The sequence below is a fragment of the Miniopterus natalensis genome, chromosome 1 (genome assembly GCF_054644295.1).
Source record: "Miniopterus natalensis isolate mMinNat1 chromosome 1, mMinNat1.hap1, whole genome shotgun sequence".
NCBI classification, from domain to species: Eukaryota; Metazoa; Chordata; class Mammalia; order Chiroptera; family Miniopteridae; genus Miniopterus; species Miniopterus natalensis.
This window is the reverse complement of record NC_142081.1, coordinates 156,331,760-156,355,737: the sequence shown is the minus strand read 5'-3', so window position 1 is coordinate 156,355,737 and position 23,978 is coordinate 156,331,760. Positions and strand designations below refer to the sequence as shown.

The window sequence follows — 23,978 nt, the reverse complement described above, 5'->3', positions numbered from 1 at the left end:
TTCATAGTTTCACATTTGGGAGCACAACACATCACGGGGTCAGTATGATTACGACGCTACTTTTCAAAGTGCGGCTGTCTCCAACACCGCTCTTAAATAAGCACTACAAATGATATAACTACTTAGTCTTAGGTGCATTTTTGTTTTTGCTGAATTTTTAATCAATCTCTAGTCACATAAATTTTAAATTGATATAATGCTTTTCAACTTTGCTATTTTCAGATCTCCTCTCAGCAGAACCTGGCTATTCTCCTTCAAAGCTATCGCCATGCCTTCCCTAAGTCAGCACTATGACTGGGAACGCCACCCCAGAACCCTGAGTCAGGCGTCCCACACGAGGAGTTTTCCCCTTAATCTCACATCCAAAGCCTAAAGGAACAGCCAAAATGCTGTCACATTTTTCTAATTCTATTAAGCTTTCTTTTCCTTTTAGGCTAATTTATTTCCTCATAAAAGTTCAGGTATAATCGCTGACAGAAGGAAATAGTGAAATATTTCAACAGTATTCAAGTTGGTCTGAAAGATTGGAGATTGATGCAAAAGAAATAAAAATTCTTTATTAAATATAAAAGATAGTGAAGGAGAAAAAACTAACATGATATAATTAGAAATAAATTAATTTTACAATTATTGCACAACATTAAAAGTATTTCACTTTAGGCTCTGGTTATATATCGCATGATGGATTATAATGACCTTTACACTTATAATTACTCCTTACTACACAAGGGTAACAACTGGGTTTACATTTTCCAGCTCTTGCACAATTTTAGACCCAAAGTCAGCAAGCAATGAGAGTTTGATTGTGCGCTCACTCAATCGCTTGAAGGCCTTTCTCGTTTTAATCTTTGTTACAAAGAAGAAAAAAAGAGTATTGATGCTAACTTTTTTGCTTTACTCTTACAAAATTAATAAATGAATTATCCTTAATTTTATAGTTTAAAAAACCATGCATAAACTTAATTAAGCTTTTAATTCAGTTATAAAGAATAGGAACCAATCCCTATAGTCTCAACAGTAGCATTAAGGAAAAAAGGTGCCCATTTCAGTTTCTTAATGAGGCAATTACCAGTAACGGGAAAATCTCAAAAGATTCAGATTTGGCTCAGTTAAGTTCCTTGAAAACCAATCTCATATAACCATCTAAAAACAGCACCAAATAGGGCAGAAGAAAAAATTCTCTGAAAGATTGTTTGCAATGGCCGTGTTTAGGCGAGTGTGGCTGGTTTCTGGTAATCTGCACTCGCTATCTTCCTTGAGATCCTCACTACAGTTCATCCACAGAAAACTGTCATCTGCAAGTGACTTTTTTCTGCCACTCGCTTGAGCTACTAACTCCCACCTCTAATTTATATCTACCCTGACAGACACTGCCTAGACTGTGCCATTCTCAGAAAACAAACTTGTTCCACTATCTAACCTAGAAATAAAGAAATCAGAAAACATTGTACATCACTAACAAAGTTCAACTTGAGCAACTGAGTATCCATGGAGCCAAATATTTATGCTGAGCATCAACCATGTACCTAGCACCGGACTCCTGTTTTCCAAACCCACTACTGGTATTGAATAATTTATTGCTTTTCAGTAAAAACAAGAACTGTATTGTGACATCTGCTTACTATTTTGTCCCAGTCTTTACTCATAAATAACTGCCTTACCCATTCCTCACTTTTAGGAATTTGTTGTTTCAACTCTCTGCAAAAGCTCTCACGAGGGGGGTCATACACCACATGACTGCCCATGTAGACAGAGTTCAGAAGGCAAGAACACGGAGTGAAAAGGCACGCTCTCTTGCTAGGTCTGAAGGCAGGGTGTCATTCATTTCTGAGTCTGCCTCAAGCTAACTGGAACCTGCCAGAGGCTTTGCAAAGCCTAACATCACAGGTAGTACTACTCACACGAATCATAAAGTACTTTACTCTAGAGGACAACTCTGTGAACCGCAGAACGGTGACTGGGAAAGTAGGAAAAAGAAGAGAACTGTGAGTTTCAAGCCCATTAAATGTATTCAAAATGCATCAGCATTTTCACGCCAGCCTCTCTATAACCAATCCAGTCCCCACAGAAAAATTTAAATAATGCTGAAAAAGTAGTACACTGCTACTTTGTTATCTATGGTGGTTAATATATTGTATTATATATAGGAATAATTACTACTATTATGGTCATTAAAAACCACTAAATCACAAGAGCCTTTTAAACTGCTGCAGTAGGAGAAAAACGGTCAGATTTTTACAGTATCATATTCTGGCATCACACCAAAAAAATGATGGACTGCACTGCTTGGGGGGGGATGTGAACATGAGCCCTTGTATTTAAGTGTGTATTTTAATTTGAGTGACAATAAGTATTTTTTTCAGCCTTCACAAAAAAAGAGGCCTACTCTATGCCTGTCACAATACAAAAGCAAGCCATTGGCCTAAGCTGTAGCCCATATGGTTGTTACACATACACTTGTGAGTTTGGTGTAACATGCTTTGTGTTGGCAATTTTAATCTCAATAGCCTATTAATCTTTCTCACACATTTAAGCATGTCCACCACGGCTGCCAGGCTCTCCTGCCCCTTTGATTCCCCTTCCGTCTAGCCCTGTGTTTTCTCCCTAGAGCTTGAGGTTTCAGCAGAGTGACTCCTGCCAACAGGAAGATGAAGAAATTCAATGAAAATTACAGAGTTGTTTTGTAATTGTCTAATGACACCATCATTTTCTATTCTTAAGTTTTCTAAAATCAAGTATAAGTGCTTCTCAAACAGATAATTCTTGGTTTTTAAAAGCATTATTATTCATGCATTAAATGATACAGAAACGGGTTGTTTCTGAAAGCACTCCCTAATAAACATTTTGCACACAAATATTTTAAATGAATTATTTAACTCATGAATCCAGGCTTAGTTTCAAGCAGCTTTAATGGAGGTAGATTTATCCTCATAGAGGTGAAATGATGTGTGAGGTTCTCCTGCCCACTGAAGGTAACAATTAGAAAGCAAATATGCAGAGAGTTCTTGTCCAATTAGAAGACAACTTATTATGTTAAGCAATATGTACAAAAGTCTAATATGGAAATGTCTTTCCAGGAATCTGCCCTAAAGTTTTTCTAGATAGCAGTAGTTAACCCACATACGGACTAATCTTACTTATCAGTGTTCCCGTTACAGTTTCTACTTCCAGATTTCCAAGTCAGCATCATCCGTCTCACATCATTTTGTTGGAAGAAATGCACTGATCTATGCGTGTCATTCAGGCCTAAAATATTTAACACTTATTGAGCATTTACTGTATGCCCAGGCAGCGTTCTAAGTGTTTCACACGTATTAACTCAGACAGTTTTCACAAAAATGGAGCAGGGTATTTGTATGACAGAAAATAAAGCTAGGAAGGCAATTTTATGGTTTGGTGGGGTTTTTTGTTTTTGGGTGTGGGTTGTTTTTTTTTTGCCTTAATAAGCCTACTATCTATTCACTTGAGATCCCTTCTACAAGTTGAAACCAAAATACTCAGTTTTCAAGAGCTAACAGTGTATCACAGGCATTCAGATCCTTTTCACGGTGTCCATTTGGCACTCCTCCAGAAGACACAGCCATCCCACCTCCCATATAAGGAAAATAGATGAAGGAGCCCCATGCAGTCAGCAAGATCTGAATTATACCAACAAGAACCTAAATTAAACTTATTTGGGGCATCGCAGATAGGCCCTACTTTAATACATTTGTTCCTACATGTAAATATGTATCCTAGATTTGCCCACTTCATAATGACTTAAAATTTTTTAAAACTTAAATTTAAAAAGCAGAGAAAGTGAGCTCTTCCAAAGTGGAATATATAAAATGATAAAATGTAAAGTGAGCGTAAAATTGAGAAATAGAGACTACCAATTTTGGAAATATAACAATAAACGTGATAACAATAATAATATCAAATATTTATTAAGAACTTTCTGAGGTTCAGTCACTGGCCTATGTGTGTTACTATCTCAATCTTTAAACAACCCTGTGTGGTAAGTGCTGTTATATAACAATTTCCATTTTAAATACTCAGAAAAGCACAATGAGTTTTCGAAAGCCTAAGAACGTGCTAGGGGCACAGACTTAGCGAGTAGTTCCTTCGGGGGCGGAACCCAGGTCTGACAAGACAGTGAAGGGTTACAAGTCAGGGCACGCGGCCCTGGAAACAGACTCTCAGATGAACATTTGCGTGCAAAATGTTTATCGGGGCGTGCTTTCAGGAACCACCTCTTTTTGTGAAAGAAGTAGGACTGGGCAATGCGAAAATTTACACCGCGCAGCAGTCTCAACAGGGGCCTCAGCCAGCTCCATGGGGCTGGCGCCGCGTGGCCCAAGCTGCTGAGCGGGGCAGGGCGCTAAGCCTGGCATCCCCACCAACCAGTGGGCCGGGCGCCCTGCTCTGCTCCTGTTGCACCATCAGAGGAAATACAGTTTCCTGTCGTTTTCATAAACTGCCCAACTTAAAAAACAAAGAAAGAAAAAAGAAAAATAGGCGATGAGCCACAAAACCCTCCATTTTGTTTTTTAATTGAAGGCATTTATTTTATTAGGATGGCCAATGCTACCTGAACTTACATACCAGATAGTTTACATTCTATAAGGTCCTAATCCTAAAACCTTAGGATCTAGATACCATATAAAATAAAAAGGCATACTGCTTTACTTTTCTTACTAAAGTGAGGATTTATACCCACAGAGACAGTGTTGCAAATTACTATGAATCTCTTCGTGTGTCAGATGCCTACTTCTTCTGGCCAGAAGCAAACAGAAACCTACTACAATAACTGAGTCGTAATCCCTACTTCTCAGCCACATGAGGCTGTTCTAAAACCACGGAGAACAGCTGCCCCAAGGATTGCAGCTCTTCCCGTTAGGAATAGTCTCTTTCCTTCAGGTTTCAAGCTAAGAGGATCATTCACATTTGTCTTATTTTAAACTATCATATGTAAACAGGAAAGACAGTTCTCATCAGTCAACGGTAAAACTGGAAGAAAAAAATAATAATTATGCTACTCTTCATTGCTACCTCCTCTTATAACCAATCTGCCCTTGTGTATTGGTTCAAGTGGGTAAATCTGATTATTTGGGTAGCAAGGTCCTATTTACAACAAGGATTGATCTGGCATGGCCATCATTCATGTTTTAAGTGCTATAAAGACTAAACAAGCAACCTAATCTCATAATATAAACAACAATGTAAAACTGTTTATTTTGTTCCAGCAGAACATTTTCTAACCTATAGCTTCCAATCGTCCTATACTGTGGGTGATGCCAAAAACACTTATTGCACAAGCAGAGATCTGTGTTTCTTTTGCCACAGACAATAAATCTTTAGTGTCTTCTTACTGCAAAAACATACCAGTCATGCACCATAATTACTATCTACCAGTAAGTATCTTGTCAGTAGATATTATAAAACTCTAAAAAAGTTATACTCCAAATGTAACATAATGTATACATAAACTTAATATCACAAACACAGGATTGAATAAGCCCACCTAAAAACAGGTTTCTGTTCCCACCATTTATTACTGTTATAAAATGATGCCTTATCCAGAAGGTACATATTTGAGAAATTAAATTTAGCTTCAGAGAAGTCTCCTTTTTACTGAGTAATAACCTGGAAACTAAAGAAAATAAATTGCTAGTTGACTGCATTCACCTTTGGCTTGCAAAACCAAAGCACTTTTCAAATTAATGAGAAAAATAATGCTAAAATATGTAAAGTGGAAAAAACTTTTTCATCATCATCAGCCTTTCTCAACCAGGGTTAAATGAATACATGAAGACCTTTTAAGGCTCTATTGTATAAGATAAAATAACTTCTCACGCAAGTCTTATGCTAGGTGTGTAGCATACCTGGGAGAATGAGGAAAGAAGCCCTTATATCACTTTTCCTGCTCTGTGATTCAGATAAAAGCCTCAGTTGAAAAATTTTGCTTAAGGAAAAAAAAAGTTCAGAGAGGTTATATAAGTTCCTCAAGGCCAATAAGCTGATAAATGCAAAAGCTGACACTGAACCTGGATTTCTGACAATAAAGTTGGGGTAAATCACATAATGAATACAAGGCATGGGTTATTCCAAATTTTGGACATGGTTTATTTTGTTTTCTTAAAGTGTCAAATTAAGACACACAGAAATTCAGTAGCACATTTTAGATTGACTCTCCTAAGTAAAATAAACCATAACACATGCCTATGAGTAGGGCCTTAAGCAAAACACAGATAATACAAGTTTATAAAAAAAAAATCACAATCTTCATTCTCTGGGATGAAGTTATTTCTAAACCCATTCAACAGATATGCAACAACATTATGATGTCTTAAAATCATGGTAGAGGTTCCGTTTCAATAAGGTAGTGAATCCCCTGTGTTTCTTTCCCTAAAACTAAAATGAGAGAGAGAGAGAAATGTCCCTGGGAGTCACTCGGGTCTTTAAATGAAAATGAAGTTTCTCACACAGGCACAACGCCCTCCACACATGATACACAGCATTAGATGTGGTCTCCACCCTTTCCTTCAGTCAGCACTACTATTCCTTTCTCCGGCTTCTACTTTAGCTCACCAGTATTTTTAGCAGGACAAATAAAGGCTCTAGATCCACTGGCCATGCTTTATGTTCAGAAAATATTACCCCTCACTAAAAGCCTGGCTATTGTCTAAAAACTAAGGAAATTGCTTCAATTTCGGTATCAAATGTATTTGACTATTGTGAGAGAAAAGGAAAGACAGAGGTCACAGGAATCCACAAGCAGGGCGAGAAGGCTGCGAACGCAGGAACCTGCAAGGGCTGGGTACACCGTCACGCGGCATTTGCGTGTCTGGGGTGACTAAGAGCTGCCTGTTGAATGGAGGGTGACGGAGTAATTATTCTAACGCAGTACATTGTACATTAAACAAGGATGGCTGGGATACAGTGTCAAATGCAGGTCATTAAGGATGGCAGGGCTGGACTCAGCCGCAGCAGCTGTCACCGTCCAGGTGGGTGACCACACCGCTGCACTCCTCTCTCTGGAGGTCCTCCCGAGGAAGTGCAGGCGGACACATGGGAAGACACGTAAGAGCCACCGCACGCCGAAACGCACGGCAGCTCTCGGGCGCTCCGTGCCTAGGGTTGTATCTTACAAGTGACTCCCGTGCACTGTAAGTAAAGCTCTGGCGTCATCACACTGAGTTTCAATTTCACCGCTTACCAAGTGCCTGGCCTGTGCTGACCCCCTCTGTGCACACGGGGAGCCCTCTTCCCAGGAGGATTCGTGACACAGGCGTCGCGGGACGCAGTGCCCGGGCAGGTAGGGGACAGCTCCGTTGTCTCCTAAGCCACTGAACAGGCCGGTCAAATTAGACTGAAGTAACTTTCCGTAATGTCAGCGAGTATGTGGCATTCTCATAAAGTTTTGCTGAAAGTACATCAATTTCTAAGGTCTATAATTTATGAGTCGCAGTCCAGTATTTTTAGATGATGACCGCCTCACGCAACTTGTGATTACAAAAGCGCGAAATCAGTCCTGAGACAGTTGTAGAAAACAGCCGGAAACTCCTTGGTGACCTCTTCACCCGTTCTCTCGCTCCAGTCTAGCAAAGACGCCAACAGCTCCTATCTGCACCGCCCCTCTGAACGCCGCGGCATCGCGCCCTGACCCCTGCACAGCTCCTTTTCAGACGCGGCGCTCCCAAGCCCTGCTGACCCTCCCCTCCCGGTGATCGCCCTCGCTGACTCAGCAAACTCCCACGGCTTGGGGGGACAAGGCCCCATCTCCAGTAGCTACAAATCTCTCTCTCGACAGAATTAAGCTGCTGAAAATATCTGTAGTAAGTTAACAGTTTCAGAATTTTATGAACCAAAGCTACTATTTCTTCTTTCTTTCCCTCCTTCCCACATTGTCCCTAACTGCTCACCTCCCCACTTTGTGGATTATTCAAATATTTCGGTTTTTGTATATTTCATCAAAAATGACAGAGTTGGAAAATAAAAACAGTAACTCAAACAGAGGTCAGGGTGCAATGAATAATAATAATAATAATAAATAAACTATGCTGTTTTTGACTCATAAAGAGATAAAATATCTGATACCAAAATGAGATAAGAACGATTCTCAGTCTTTTCAACATTCCCACAGTTTCTATTATCTAAGGAGCCTCCCCAGTCTTTCATGTCCAAATCTGATTTTTCCTGTGCAAACCAGTATTTCTAACATTCTACTGAGCATGTTCAACTTTTTTTTTGAGCCCAATTCCATGGCACTATCCTCAAGTGCTCCCTCCTCTCCCTGCCCTCCCTGCCACACATCTAGCTTCACTTAGTAAACAGTCTTCTTAGGGGCCCCTTTTCAACTCCTATTTCCATCCCAATGGCACCCCGCCCTGGGGCCTCACTGAGTGGGTCCTGCTTTCCCCTGCCCTTTCCTTTGATCCTCTACCCAGAGCACACTGCCTGGCACCAAGCTCATACTTTAAAAAAATTTTTTTTCATGAGATCCTTAATACAAAATTGGAAAATAAAATACAATAAAATATTTTTGTCTAGTGGGGCAAAAGTTTAAAAGCTTGAGAAGCAGTGCAATAAGTATTTGCCAAATGCTGATTGCTAAGTGTTAGTCTCATAAACTAGACCCTCTGGAACTAGGTATGACCTAGGTTCATGTCCTCTTATTTCCTACAGATAGTTTTGAAGTTGCTAAAGAAAATAGTCAGGCTACTATCCTAGAACAAATGTGAACTTTCCTACCTTCTCTACCTGGACAAATCCTTCAAGGTTAACTCAGATCTCTTCCTCTGTGAACTGTCACCTGACCTTCTACTGTAAAGTGTTCTTCACTGACACCTCAAATAGCAATTACTGTCTAGACTATTCATTTGGAAATTAATTAGGTAACACTTTTGCAACATCTCGTTAGTGTCTTGAATTGGTATTTAAAAGTTTTATTATTTGACTTTCTATATATAGATTCTTGGTTCTTTGAGTAGATTATAAACTTAATGAGGACTCTGTAGTAAATATTTTGCAGTCTCAAAGATTGCTTGAAAATAGTGGGTACTCAATAAGAAATGATTAATTTTATTTTTATGCCTCTCACATTCTAATTCTAGTTCATTTTTTTAAACTACCAATTGTATGGTAGAATTATAATTGTGAAAATATATATTTTATAATACTTTAAACCACTTTTCTGTATATTAGGTATCAGATTATCTGTAATACATTTGTGTATGTATTACTAAGAATTAATATAAAACAAAAATATTATTTTAATTCTTCAAAACACAGTATTTATCAATAGCATCACTATCATAGGTTTCAAGGCCATACAATGGTAGAAAATTGGATTAGGAATTAAATTCCATCTAGATTGTACTTTATTTTTTGTTTTTAATTGAATTTCCCTTGGTCTGTTTTGAATTACTTTTTGAGGTCTTATCTCTTGCCCCAACTAAATTATAATTTCCTAGCAGGTAGGTCTTTTCAGTCACCATTCATATATTTTAAAGTTTATTTCTCTTAACTAAGAGTCTATTGGCAAGATTATAGTTCATTTCCCTCCAATTTTACTGAAAACCTTTTAAACCAAAAGTTTAGAAAATGTAAAAGTCAGAAATGTGCTTAAATGTTCATGTTTTCCAACACATCAAAAAGAAAATTTCTAGCTTTAATCATTTTAAATTCTAATAGCTATTCACCTACAATCCTATTATATACCATATATTATAATTTCATTAATAGCATTAATTATTCCAGAGTTTTTCCCTGTTTCTTATTCCTAAAAAGACTTCAGAAACAAAGCAGTGTTTTTAAATGATTAGAAAAACTGTTTACTATAAATATTATAGCTTTAGTTTTAAAATATAAATAGATATACATAGTTTTGGGGGGCATTGTTCTTCTGCCTTCAGTTGCATAAATTATTTTATCATTGCTATAAATTTTGTTTTTTGCTTTTATTTTTTAAAATTTAATTATAATTGACATACACTATATTAGTTTCAGGTGTATAACAGTGATTCAACATTTTTATACTTTACAAAGGTTTCACCACAATATGTCTAATAACCTCTGCCACCGTACAAAGTTACTCAATACTACTGACTAGCCCGATGCTACGCATTCATCAAGTTTTGACTTTCTATGCTGGTTGTCACAGCTGCATTTTCTGACACTGTTTCAACATCACTACAATTATCTAAGGTATACGCTACATTGGGGTCTTTCCTGATTTTTTATTTTTTCCACTTTTAAAAATAAAGTTAAAGATGTCTTGCTAGATCCTTGTATTTCCCAGTAACAGGTTTCTGCTTCCATCCACATTGCACTTGAAATATTTCTGATATACATTTGAAATATTAATGGTCCAAGAATTGGTGATTAAAATAATGTTAACTCAGAATTTTTCTACCTATAAATATCTAAAATATACTTTCATCTAACTGACCAAGAGTAAGATAATTCTAATGTAAGAATAAAATTATGATCAAGCAAGCCATTGACCTTAAAAGTTTAAGTTAAAAGCATTCAAAGGCTAGAGGTCACCACAAGGGTTACTTGTCATCTAGAGGGGGAAAAACAACAACACTTAATAAAAGGAGTGTATTTAGCTGATTTACAAAGAGATTGATTTTCATTTAGCATTTGTCTACTAGTGTTCGCCCAACTTGGAAAATCAATTTCAGAGTGGCCCAATGGGAGAACAGTTCCATGTAGCTAAATCCACACATTTAATGATGGAACATGTTAGTTTTTCACTACATATATTAGGATTAAATAAAAGAAACTTTGCATTTAAACTGTTTTGCAGTTGTGACACCAGGCACCAGGCAGCAAGTTGCAACACATCAAAATGACAATGGAAATAGTCTAATATCACTCATTAATATAAAGCAGCTAGAAATAGACAAGTCTTGCCAGGCCGGGCGTGGCTCCGCGGTTGAGCGTCGACCTAGGATCCAGGCGATCATAAATATACTGCTCTCTTAAATCTGTATCCTCTTTATTTTCTTCCATATGCAGCACTTTCGATTTAAGCACAGTGGTAGCCAAATAATCATTATGGATATTTTGTACTGTTATGATATTCAAACATGTTCCAGAACATTGTGAGAAATACAGGCCACATTTTAATTCTTATAGTCACTTGTAAAATGTTTATATGTACTTCTTATTAGTGGCCTCATGGAATGTCTAATTACTAAAAATGTATGACTTTAAACAGACTTCTAAACAATGAACCCAACTTTCCATCTACAAAATTTCTTTCACTCATCAAAGATTATTGAAGGCTACTGCCTGAGAGGCAAAGCACAAGGTCAAGGGGTTATCCTAGTGAACATGAAGGAAAGGTTCCATCTTCATAGAGCTGGCCTGGTTGGAATTAGATAAAAATAACATGATTGCTAAAAGTCAAAAGTATCTTTGTGATCATTTATCTCTCTATATACAAATGAGAAAGCTGAGGACCAAAGAGGTGAGGAAATTCGTGCTAGGTTTCAAGATGATCAATGACAGTATGGAGATCCCAAGTTGCAGGACTCCAAATGTAGTGATCTAACCAACATGCCCCTGAAGGCTTTAGGAATATCTGTAATTCTGCCGTGTCCCCATAACTTACCTCCCTAACTACCAGTCTCTTGCTCCAACCTAGAAAACTACTTGGAATTCCTGGAATATACAAGCTATTTCATCCCTCTTGTTCCTTCGAATATACTCTTCCTTCTGGGACACAGACTTAAAGAAGAGGTGGAAGTTTGCAGTTTAGGAAGGGATTGAATTACACAAATCCTAAGGTCCTTAATGATGCAAATGAATTGTCTGTGGAATGTATTGCCATTTCCAAATATTGCCTTTTATTTATATATGCATGCAGAATTAAGTATATGTCATATTAAATTAATATTAAATATACATTAAACATTATATATAATAGAGTAATATGCATGCATTCTGAATACCTGCTGAAACAACTGATCAATTTATTGATAAAGACATAGATACAAAATTGGTAACTTCACCAGAGAAGGATCAGATTCAAAATTGAAATTTTAAAAGTACTTCTCTCCCTACAGAATGGCCCTAATGCGATCAGTTATTGACTGAATGAAGAGAATAAAGTGCCGCACTGTCAAGCGGCAGCATGGCATAATGCGGCACTCACTGCCCTGGAGGGTCTGAATCTGGGCTCTGTTACTTTTCAGCAGTGTAACCGCGGGAAACTCATAGAACATCTCTGGGTCTCATGTTCTTCATCTGTAAAATGGGAGTAATATCATACCTTACTCGTAACTCGGTTAAGAGTTGAACGTACCTAACAATAGTAGGCGTTCAATAACTGTTGTCTGAAAATGAGTTCTAATCTTTACTATAAAAGAAATTGTTCCCTCTTTCCTGAAATTATGAGTGCCTTTAACAAGTACAACGCTCTGTGCCCCCAGTAGAAACATACACTTCCCACATACACATGCATGCACACACATATAAACACACATTCACATGCTTCTGTATGGTAAGCCTGAGCTTCAGTTATCTGGCTATCTCTAAGGAGCAAAAAGAAGACCCCTGACAAATCAAGGAAAAATATCTGAAGCCACAAATCTGTAACTTTTTTTTAGCTAATGAACTTAAGTTGGTGCTCTTAAAACAAAGGGGGTAGTGGGATTTCTATCAGGGGGAAAAGGTGTTATTTTATCCAAGAAATGAATTGACAACATGATAATCCACCAGACCTGCTATATCATAATTTAATGTGATTTTTTTGTGTGACTCATGATGAGAGACTACATACAAAGATAAAAACATTGATACAGGGCTACGCTATACAGAAAACCACGTATTATCTCCACTTCTGTCACAAATTTATTTGCAAACTTTCTATCAGTTTACTTCTAATTTATTTGATCATGTTACTGCCCAGCTCCAAAATTTTATTGGGTCTCCACTGCCTATAAATTAAAATCTAAACTCTTGACACCTGCAGATATGTTCAGTCTCTCCAATAATTAGTTACTATGTGAAAAAATAAAGAGGTAGATAATTAAAATAAATGAACACTATTTCATTTTCATGTTTTTTTTCTATTTACATTTAAAGATGATCCAAAAATTTTGCTATAAAGAAATAAATATCTCAAAGCCAAATTTACAATTTTAAATACATAGACAATAATATTCAAGCCACTGACTCTAACTTGCTGCTGAAATTCAGGTTATAGTTATCAGAAGATATACATATAAAAACTAATTTGAAATTCAGTATAATCTAACTTAATTTAGTGTATTGTATGTTTTCATTACAAATCTTTTTTTTTTAATCTTGTCCAAATGTATGGAGAACATGAGATACAATCCTGAAATCATATTTCTGAAGTTTTCAGCTTTATCTGCTTTTTAAATATTTCCCCTTGAAGAATTACAAGGCATTTTCCATAGCCAAAATGCTTACAATTAATAGTTAGTTGCAATTACACATTGAAAAGTATTTCAGAATAACAACGGATTCAATAGTGAAGGGAGTTTAACTCACAGAACATGCATGTAACAGCCACCAGGAGAAGGGGGGGGGGAGATTTTAAGAAAAGACTGCTTATTTCAAGGTTCAGTTTGTTTAATTCCAAATAATTAGGGTTGCAGCAGTGAAATATGCAACCTTACACACATATAATTTGTAGTTTATTTAAATAAACACTTCATTCCTATCGCCTGCATACTTTTCAGGGGAATAATCTCTCTTCCCCTTGCATCTCTTTTCCTTTGTTCTTCCCTTCATTTCCTCTAACTCCTGCTTCTCCCTGCTTCTGTTTCACTGTATAATCTGACATCTCCTCTTCTGTGAAGTATTTTTGTATGTTGGTAAACATGAAAGGAATATTACTCAGAGTTACTGCTGTTGCTATACCCAGGGATTTTATTTGGATTTATGGTTACTTGTCTATAATTTCTAACTGCTCCACAGTAACTGTTAAAAGGTAAAGGCCTGAATATTAACCCAGGGAAATCTTTGAAAGATACAAATGAAAATATTTATGTAAGACACACACACACACATACACACATACACACCTCTCCCTCCTAAATCTCTTGTCTCATAAAAGAGCATCTGATTCCAAAGCATGAACAGTATATTAAGAGCTTAACTTCATATTAATAACTCAGATTTAAAACTCTTGGCAATTAATTAAGATTAATGACAGAAGTCACCCCCTTTTCCCCAAAGTAACACCTCCTTCCAGCTCTTCAGTGCCCCACTCCCACGACCCTTCCCTGCTCATTTCAGGCCGTAAACCCGGAGGTCCTGAAACCTGGCCCCGCTACCTGCCACCTTCTGCATCGGAGATTAACGAAGTAGACGTTAGCAAATTTACAACCAGCCGCTCAGACAGCTGCCCTACTTTAAGCAGTTAATGAAAAAGGAACTAATGTAGTTAAGAGCATAGGACTGGTTCATAAATCTGGATTCAGAGGACAGTAAGGCCACCACACCTCTTCTGGAGAGTTCGCACTGAAATGAGCCCGCAGCCCTCTTCTCACCATTTGCTGAGAGCCAGCCTTTCTCTAAACTGGGCTAAGGAGACGCTCGGAGCTGGCATGGCCACGCACAGGCCTGCCCTGAAGATGGCTGTGCGAGAGACTCACGCCACCGTGCATGGTTTCAATGGGATAAATACAGGTCTCACAAGAATTTCAATCACTGAAATCTCTGTTTCAACTGCATATGAAACAAAGATTAAATCTGCTTTAGAAAAAAATGAGGAGAATGTGACTGCAAGCAACAGAATAAACGCATCCTGATAAAGGGAGTTAATAAAAATTATAAACCATCATCTACTTGGAATTCAACCTAAGGGAAAATGATTGTGTCATGCTTTTATAACTCTGAAAATGTTTAATAGATTTAATTACAGATTAAAATTAATCATCACCCAAAAATGATAAATCTTCGCTCTATATAAATAACTTTTATGTAGCAGCATTCTCAGCCATATCTTTATGAGAAATAATTCAAATTTTTCAATTTGAGAATTGCTCTGATGTCTTAATTTTCTCAAGTAGCTTAGTTTCAGGCAGGGCAGAATCATGAAGGTAAAATTATAAGTCCTGATAACAAAAATGTTTAAATTCTACAAAGTCAAAATGATGTTTCCCTGAAGAATCAGTAGAGTCTAATGGATATATTCATCAATAGCTCATTTTTAATCAGTTATAATAAAACTAAGAGGGGCATTAATGGACACAATTCTTTTCATTGATTCAATATCATGTGAACATTATAGGGAAATATTGTGACTTATTGGCATAGGGCACCACAACCAGAATTAGGAAGTTACAGTCTTGACCCCACTCATTCAGTAACGGGAACCATGAGGTCTGCTGGGCCTCAGCTTAGATGCAACAGGTAAAGGGTAGAGAGAACAGAGAAAAGTTAAAATTTGAAAGCCAAACATAGGAACATGGTAGGTTCAGGTAAACACAGTGGTAACATAAAGGGTAGAAAAGTTTAGTGGTGCTCTTTCCCAGTGATGCAACATCATAACTGGCCTAAAGAACCATATAAAATTTCAGGTCTTACAGAAATGAAAGGTAAGCAATCGCTTTACAGGGGGGTTTTTTTTGGGTTTTTTCCAAATGATATTTTTCTCTATTTCATTTAAGTGTAAAATAGGAAAGCTGTGAAAGTACTGTAGGCATTTTGTATACAATTCAACTGACTCAGGCTAAAAAAAAGGGTTTTCTAACAGTCCCTAAAATCTATTATGACACAAAATACAGGGTAGGGAAAAGTAGATTTATAGTTATTCATACGGAAAATAATACAAGAATAAACTCCCATATTTTGTGTATTCAGAACTGTAAACCTACTTTTGCCCCACTCTGTATTTAGATGGAACCTAAAAACTAAGTTTAAGAATGCGGTCATTAGCAGCATAATTCCAAGCACTGAAATCATTTGAAATATCAAATCATTTGAGTGAAGGTTTCAATCTATTCAGAAACACTCGAGAGTAGTTTCCATTTTGCAAATGTGATGGGGAGCTTAAAGGCGAGGGGCACAAAACTCCATCAAGATGCTCCCCCGGTCTGCAGGTGAAGTGGTTGGCGTTCCTGAGCACTGGGCGATCCGCAAGCATGAGGAGGTTCAGAGCAGCCCTTGGGAGGGTGAGAATCGTTGAAGAAGCCACCCTGAAGAGGGCAAGGGCAGTTTGTCTGGAGCATGAGAATTCAGAAGCAGGACTGGCAGAAGAGGGAACATAAATGGAGAACTAGAAATGTAAACAGGAGGCCCAGCCTGAAATCATGTGCTCCTGAGGTTATCAGGTTACTCTGGTGCCTTTTCAATGAACCTGGGCTATGTTCAGATTTTTTTCCATAGACTTTTTTTAAAGACTAACATTGAGTTCTGTCCAAACGGACTTTTTTTTTTAAAGCAGTAACTATTAATCATTTCAAAAAGTTAAAATTGTATTTGCATAATTAACAAAAGTAATCTCAACAAAATAAATTTATCTTAATTGGAAATTCACCATGCACTTATGTTGCTTCTATCACCAGTAACTCATGAAAACTTTGTCACACACTAGCATCTGTCCCCAGGCCATTGTTCCCTGGCTACTCCCACTCCAAAGGATGCCCTTGAGCCAGCTCTTCCTTCATCTCACATGGTCATGCAGATACTCTCAGGCGAGGGAGCCTAAATTTTCTTAATGATAATGATTTACGTTACTGTAGTCTTTATTATCTTACCATACCCTGGATCTTTACCTGTCAGGCTGATATGTTAACCAATTCTATGATGTCATATATGTGTGTGCACAATTATGAGTTTTGCCACACTCCCAGAGAAAATTACACAAATTTTAATTTTTTTCTGGCTGGACCTAGATGGTAGAGGGAGAAGCCCCCTCACAAAAGAAAAATGCTCCCCTTTAACATGTAGTTCTTACTTTTGACTTAAAATCTTTTAATATCCAATAATTATAATTATAATCTATTAATATCCAATATCCAATTATTAGATATTTTTAATATCCATTAATAGGCATGAAGCCTTTATAAAGAGGGAGAAAATTAAAGTCAATGCAATTTTCTGAACTTTGTTTGACTGAAAGAGTATACACATCAGAAGAAAATCTAATTACATTTCTCCTCCACGTCATAAGCAGCCCTGTGATACTGGGTTAAAATCCAACAGTGGGTGTACGTCCCAGGGCAGTAAGTGCAGGGGTGCTGCTCCCTGGTGACGGAGGGCCTGCCCCTGAAGGTCACCGTCACCTCCACACAGCCACGCGGCCCCGGGGAGATTTCAGGGGCTTGTGCAAGGACTCCAAACACTAGCGCTGCGCTTTCTTCTTTCTTTGCCTTTCTGCTTCTCTAACGCTCCCTTTTCCAAAAAAAAAAAAAAGGAGAGCGCAGGGTAATGCATCATTTATAAATTACCTTGTTACCGCAAAAACAAAACACTGCTTTGAAAACCAAACACACTCCTGCTGCGGGCTCGGGCGTGTTTGATGGGCCCTTCAAAGGAGGCCGCGGCTCCAGAGGTTGTTTACGCGCATACGTGGAGCGGTACCTGCTGTCCCCCGTCACTCCCGGGAAACTTGGCGGCAGATGTCGCCGCGCCGAGTCGTCTCTGAAGTGGCTTTCCGCCCCGCCCGCCGCCGCACGGCGTCCAACTGCATCAGATCTCTGTATCTGCGCCTACGGCAAGCTCGGGAGCGCAGCTGTGTCCACCCCTCCACCTACCTTTGGAGTTTCGGCCTCGAGGCAGCGGGTGAGAGCAAAACGCGTCTGCGGCTCAGCGGCCTCCGCGGACGGCCCGCGCCCGCAGCCGCAGGTGGGCGACACCCCCGGCTCGCACCTGGCCGCGCCCCCCTGGCGCCCCGAGCCCGCAGCCCGACCCGCGCCGGGGAGCTGGGCGCAGAGGGCGCGCAGAGGGCGCGCAGGGCTCGCCCGCCCCCGCTCCCCGCGCAGCCTGGGCTCCAGTCACCGGATCGAGGCCTTCGGGTCAGCAGCGGATTCCGCGAAGGAGCCCGGTGCGGCCTCAGCCACGAGAGGGGACCTGACTTGCAGGATAAGCGTGCGTGGCTCTGGGTTTAGGTCTACGTCCGCTGATCTGTTTCTCAAACTAAGCTCTCCAGAGGCAGAATCTGCGGTAAACAACTTATAAATAAATGACGAGACTGTTTTCCAAGGTAGAAAACGTGCCGCTGGCTAGGCAGAGGTTCTGTTATTTTGGAACCACCAGCCACAGCCTGAAAACAATTGGGTTTTATTGTCTCTTTAAGAGCCTAAAGTTTGTTGTTTTTTATTTTATATTTTACTTCCTTTAAAAATTCAGAAAGCATTCTCTTTTGTTTCTTGACACTATAAAACAAACTGCACTCAATTCCAACCAGAATATTTTTTCAATAGTCTACCTAATTCTTAAGACATACAAATTGCTTTGTATTTACAAACACACACACTCACAAGCACACACCTCCTACATCATTAAACGAATACTTATTAAGAAGCATAATCAGTAGTAAACACACACCAGCCTTTATGAGAAAAAATAAGAAAAATTTCACAAAAGTTATTCACTAATTTATATGTTGACAAACTTCCTTTTAAAAAGAACCGGCCTTGAATAGCTAACAATATTTGTCCCAATGGCTGGTTTGATATACAGAGGCAGACCTTTTTAGGGGGAATCAATGTATCTAATCTAAGCTGGAACAATACTATTTACAAATTTCCAGCTATTTAATGGGAACATTTAATGGGAGAAATAGATCTGTGATATAAAAGTGATAACAGTTTCAGAGGACAATGAGCATCTCATATACGTGTGTGTGAACACATGCACATGTATGAAACCTTTCATGAGGAGCCTGAGTTCAGTGTTTAACTTAATCAGGCACTGATTGGTTTTAGGGGAGTAGGGTGAAGACAAGGTTTTACCCGTCCTTACGCTTTGGAGCCCTATCACAGGTGAGTGTGGTTATCTAAAGAGCAGTCAAAACAACTTTGAGACTAATTTTCTCATTCAATGATTATGCCCCGGCTACCTAGAAAATTCAACACACAGAGCTAGAGAAGAGGACACTCCACTTGGGCATCCTAGTCTCCTAAATTTAAAATGTTCTCTACCCCATGTAATCCTATGAGACAAATACAGAAGCAAATTTGGTGAAAACCATAGAGTTCAGGCGGTTTCACTTTTGAGGGTTTAACTAACTAGATGCAGTAAGTAGGAGGTAACTGTGAACCCCGGTCTCCTTAGTCACAGATAAAGCACTAACAAAGCAGATCATCCCATTTTTTTATCATACACCAGTTAGCTGTGTCCAGTGTGCTCCACTCCCTGAGTCTCTCTCTAGGTCTAGTGCTTCATTTTTGATCTGAGTACTTTAGGTTTCTCAAAAGAAAAATACTCTAAAGCAAAAAGTACTGGCATTTAAGAAATATATGCTCCCGCTTTATAAAATAGAATTTGTGAGATGTTGGAATCTCAGTACAGATTATATAGTTACACCATGCAATTGTGATTTTATTCAAACAAATAATTATAAATATTACTGTTTTGGATAATATTTGATGGATTTCAGTTATTGTAAAGGCTTTTAAATAAAATCCACCAAAATATTTACTATGATTAAGTGTCTGTGGTTAGTGCAGATTCTTTTTGGCACAAGTATCAGAGTCACCTGGAAGGCCTTGTCAATAACAATATTTACTGTGCTCTTGAGGATGAGACTAGAGCAACTGAACGTCTTCATCTGAATGAAGCCAAGAAGAAAATTAGCATAGCATGTAAGAAATGCATTGACTAGTATAAGAAATTAGCAAACCTGAATGTGAAAGCATAGTAGAGATCAATGTGCTCAAGAGACAAAGAAGAAAAAAGATGGATGGAAAGAAGGAAGGAGGGAAGGGAGGGAGGAAAAGCATTCTAGAGACCACATAACCAAAGTAAGATGAGGGCTTTCTGAAACATAATGTAAGCATATAAAAAATATTGGAACTCCTCAGTTATCTTACATTATTAGGATACAGAACACTAATCCTGCTAAAGTATCAAAATGATTCTTGCTAATCCTATCATTTAATCTCTGAAAAATACAGGTTACAGTTATGAATGTATATAGGATGGGAAGTTTACATTGGAATTAATTCTATCAAATAAAGAAGACCTGGTTGACGATGTGAAGCTGACAGAAACACATTCTTAATAATCTTTGTGAAACATGAAAAACGAGAGATGTGAAACAAACAGAGGAGGTGAGAGGGGAAAGACTTCCCAAGTAGTCTAAAGGTAAAGGATATATGCTGATAACTACAGACTATGTATCAAACCCCAGCCTAAAAAACTAATATTGTAAAGGTTCACTAGCAAGAACAGAGGCAAAAGAGCAACTCATAGCAAGCTTACCTGATTTCCATGATCAAATAATTTTGTATCATTGGTTGGTTGGATGGGGGAATACATAAATATACATTATACCTCAAATTCAGCAAATAATTTAACAAAATTTATTAAACAGCCTTGTGAATAAAATGGTAATCTGAGATTATACTGTTGGGTGGTGCCTAGCTTTACCATACAAATGTCAGTTAACTGTCAGCCTGTGAGAAAAGCTCTCATTGAGTGCCACACTGAGGTTGTTAGAGGGGCTTGAAATCAATGACAAAAATTTGCAGGTGAAAAAATGTTGGAAGCAGTAAAGCTATCAAAAATAGGTATTATGAAGAAAGATTAAGTCAGACTGTGTCAAGCACACATAGAATCATAATACATATTTGACAGAATAGCAAATTAATTAATTGAACCAACAATTGATGTTTACTAAGCTTAAAGTCCTGTACTTAAGTAAAAACAAACAAAAAATCATAAATAGCATGCATAGGGATAGAGTGGAAAAACTAGTTTAATTAATCACACATAATAAAGGTCTACTATATTTTATCTAAACTTTTGAAATACAAAATCTTTGAAAACATAGTTTTGTGCAAACTTTGTCATTAAAATTCATTTAGAAGCTAAACCTGACCTGAACTAACTTGAAACTAATTATAGTCTATATTGATCCACTTTTAGCAATTAATACTTTTGTAGCAAAATATCTGAATAATTATTAGGAGGTGCTTTTAGACAAGTATAATATATGGACTATATTAGATTCCTAAAATCTAAAAAATTCTGAATTTTGAAACAATTTGACTTTAAGGGTTAGAATAGAAGACTTTGGGATTATCTTAAATGACAGTATGCCCAATTATTAAAAATCGAAGGAATTCTTGGTCAAAATAATGGAGGCATTAGTTTTCAATCATGGAAAAATACATACTAACTTAACCCTGTTGGGACAATAGGTGAATATTCCAGCACTATAATTTAAGAAGAATGCTAAGTTTATTTGGTATCTAACAAAGTTCTTAGCACATGCTAGGCACTACATAAATATTTGTTGAATGAACAAGAGTAATGCATCATTTAAAAACCAAATATGCCAACTTATCCAAACTCAAAGACTCTTCTGTTCCCAATCTATTCTGGCTTTAACCCCCAACCTCCAGTCTACCTAGTAATCCACAAGTCACTATTCTTGGCTGCCTTGGAGGTTTTGCTCATGATGCTTCACCAACAGAAATGATCTTCCTGCCTAATTCCACCGGATGAAGTCCTATCTATTTTCAAAGACATGAGGCCTATGTTTTTGAAGAAGCATTCCCAGATTCCTCCAGAAAGAGTTAATCTCTCTTGCTGTATGCACTAAGATCACACTCTGGAATGAATTTTATGTATGTCTTGTTTCCCAAACAAAGTTCAGGCTTCTTAAGGGCAAAGGCTACAGTCTGTATGCTACCCTACTGCCGCCTTATTACTATCTGATGCCATTACTTGTACATATTTATAATTTTAAAATTATTGAATTAAATCAAAATTAGTAGAAATGTTGAAAGACTAAAAAATAAATTTTGTTATTATTTTTTTAATCCTCACCAAAGAATACTTTTTCCACTGCTTTTCAGAGCGAGTGGGAGGGGGGAAGAGAGAGAGAGAAAAAGAGAGAGACGAAGAGAGAAACATCGATGTGAGAGAGATGCATCAATTGGTTGCCTCCTGCACGCACCCCGACCCAGGGCTGGGGATCAAGCCTGCAACCAAGGAACGTGCCTTTGGCAGGAATCAAACCCGGGAACCTTCAGTCCTCAGGCCAATGCTCTAACCACTGAGCTGAACGGGCTAGGGCAAAAAATAAGATTTTAATTATGAGAGTTAAAAGAATATATAAAGTATTGGCAAGAGTGCTGGAAGCACTGTCTGATTTGCCGGCCAATATATCTTCAGTGTTAGCAATTCCCAAAACTTAAAAAGGTGAAATTATTGAACAACTGAACTAACGTCTAACACGAGGGAGAGAAAACTGAGGTAGCATAAAGCTAAGACATCATGAAAATGATTTTAAAACATAAAGTGAAAGTCCAGCATGTTAAAGGTAAGTAGAGTTGTTATATGTTGTTCCAGAAGCAGAACTCCAAACCATGCATGCATTTAGACAGAGGCATCGATTTCATTAAATATAAGACCATTCTATTAACCACAGTGGCCTGGTAATGAAGGGGGCTGCTTCATAAACCATCTGGTTCTCTCTACCTGTGGTCCTAGCAAAGGGTGAGTGATCTGCTGGGGATATTCCAGAAATATTTTCTCAAATCAGATTTCCTAAATGGTTGAACTCAGATGTTTTTAAAATTACCCCATCTCATAAAAGTAAAATCTGAAGATTTAGATGTTTTCATTGTTTAAACACCAAGAAAGAATAATATAATACTAAATATAATTTAGCTTAGCACTGTAAAATAAATATGAATCTCATCGATTATTTCATCTTAAAAAAAAAATAGCATATTGGACCTGGATGAACCTAAAATCCTCTGAAGGTGACGTGAATGAAATCCATGGACTTTCTGACACATAATGAAGAAATCCTGCTGTTATCACTAAAGTGGTGTGTTTCTAAACCAAACCTGCCATTGTTACATATCAAAAGGTTTTAAACAATTTTTCTTGCTTTGATACAATAGCAAATAGTGCTAATATAGTAAAGAAATCATAAAACTGTAGTAATTATAGACAAATTGTCAAAAACAAAAAAGTTTCAAACAGGCTTCCTTGGTAAAAAAAAATAAAAATTCATACACACACGTGTGTGTTTACATATTTTTATACATATATGTGTGTGTATATGTGTGTATATATATATATATATATAGTTCTATAATTTTTTAAAGGCATTTTAATAAGTTCAAGAAATTAGATTATGTCAACTGTCGGAAGCAGGGAAATAACATAGTTATACGTAAAGAAATGGAGGCTCTGAGGCATGCTCTCCAGGCCTCGCTGGCCAGTAAATGGTAAGGAGAGACTTCAGTTCCTAAGCCCCAGCCTGTCCTCCCAGCGGGTAGAACTTCAGAATGTGATGCCATCCAGTTAAAGGCTGAAGCAGTGAGTGGGCTTATTAAAGCACGCGTACAATGGACCACAATTTTTCACGCATTACTTGAAAAGGGACTTGTTAAACTGTACCTTGAAGATGTGCTCACCAGTAGATAATAATTTATTAAGCACCCTAGGGAACAGGAATTTGCACAAGATGATAATTCCTTCCTCGAGGGCAATGAGGGCTTTAAAGTCTTTTAGGTTATTATTCCACTGCTCTCATTGCAGGGACGCAAGCAGCCAGCCCTTCCCAGCGCATCCCCGCATACGAACCTCGTCTCCTTCCTGGGGCCGCATCAGGGAGACCCGGTCGTACTGCCGCCGCAGCAAAGCCCAGAGCGCGTCCAGCCGACCCTGGAGGGGACACGACTTGTAAATCGCGAGGGGACACACTCCGCCTCCGCCGGCTGAATGAATGAGCAAGATGACGAGGCACGGCCTAGGTCCCGCTCTGGTGTATCTCATAAACTAAGCTAACGAATAAGCAGGTCACGAGGCGAGGGGCCTTG

General features: G+C 38.1%; 1 protein-coding gene across 2 annotated transcripts in view; it reads right to left on the bottom strand.

Moving 5' to 3' along the window:
• ANTXR2 (ANTXR cell adhesion molecule 2) overlaps nucleotides 1-23,978 on the bottom strand; it is a 122,056-nt gene that overhangs the window by 23,639 nt on the left and 74,439 nt on the right. Inside the window, exon 16 of one of the 2 annotated variants that reach the window (XM_016213072.2) lies at nucleotides 23,743-23,823. The exons of the other annotated variant lie outside the window; for it this stretch is intronic. Within the exon in view, the coding sequence (XP_016068558.2) occupies nucleotides 23,743-23,823 (81 nt within the window). The remainder of the gene's footprint in view (nucleotides 1-23,742; nucleotides 23,824-23,978) is intronic. 2 annotated transcript variants of the gene reach the window in all.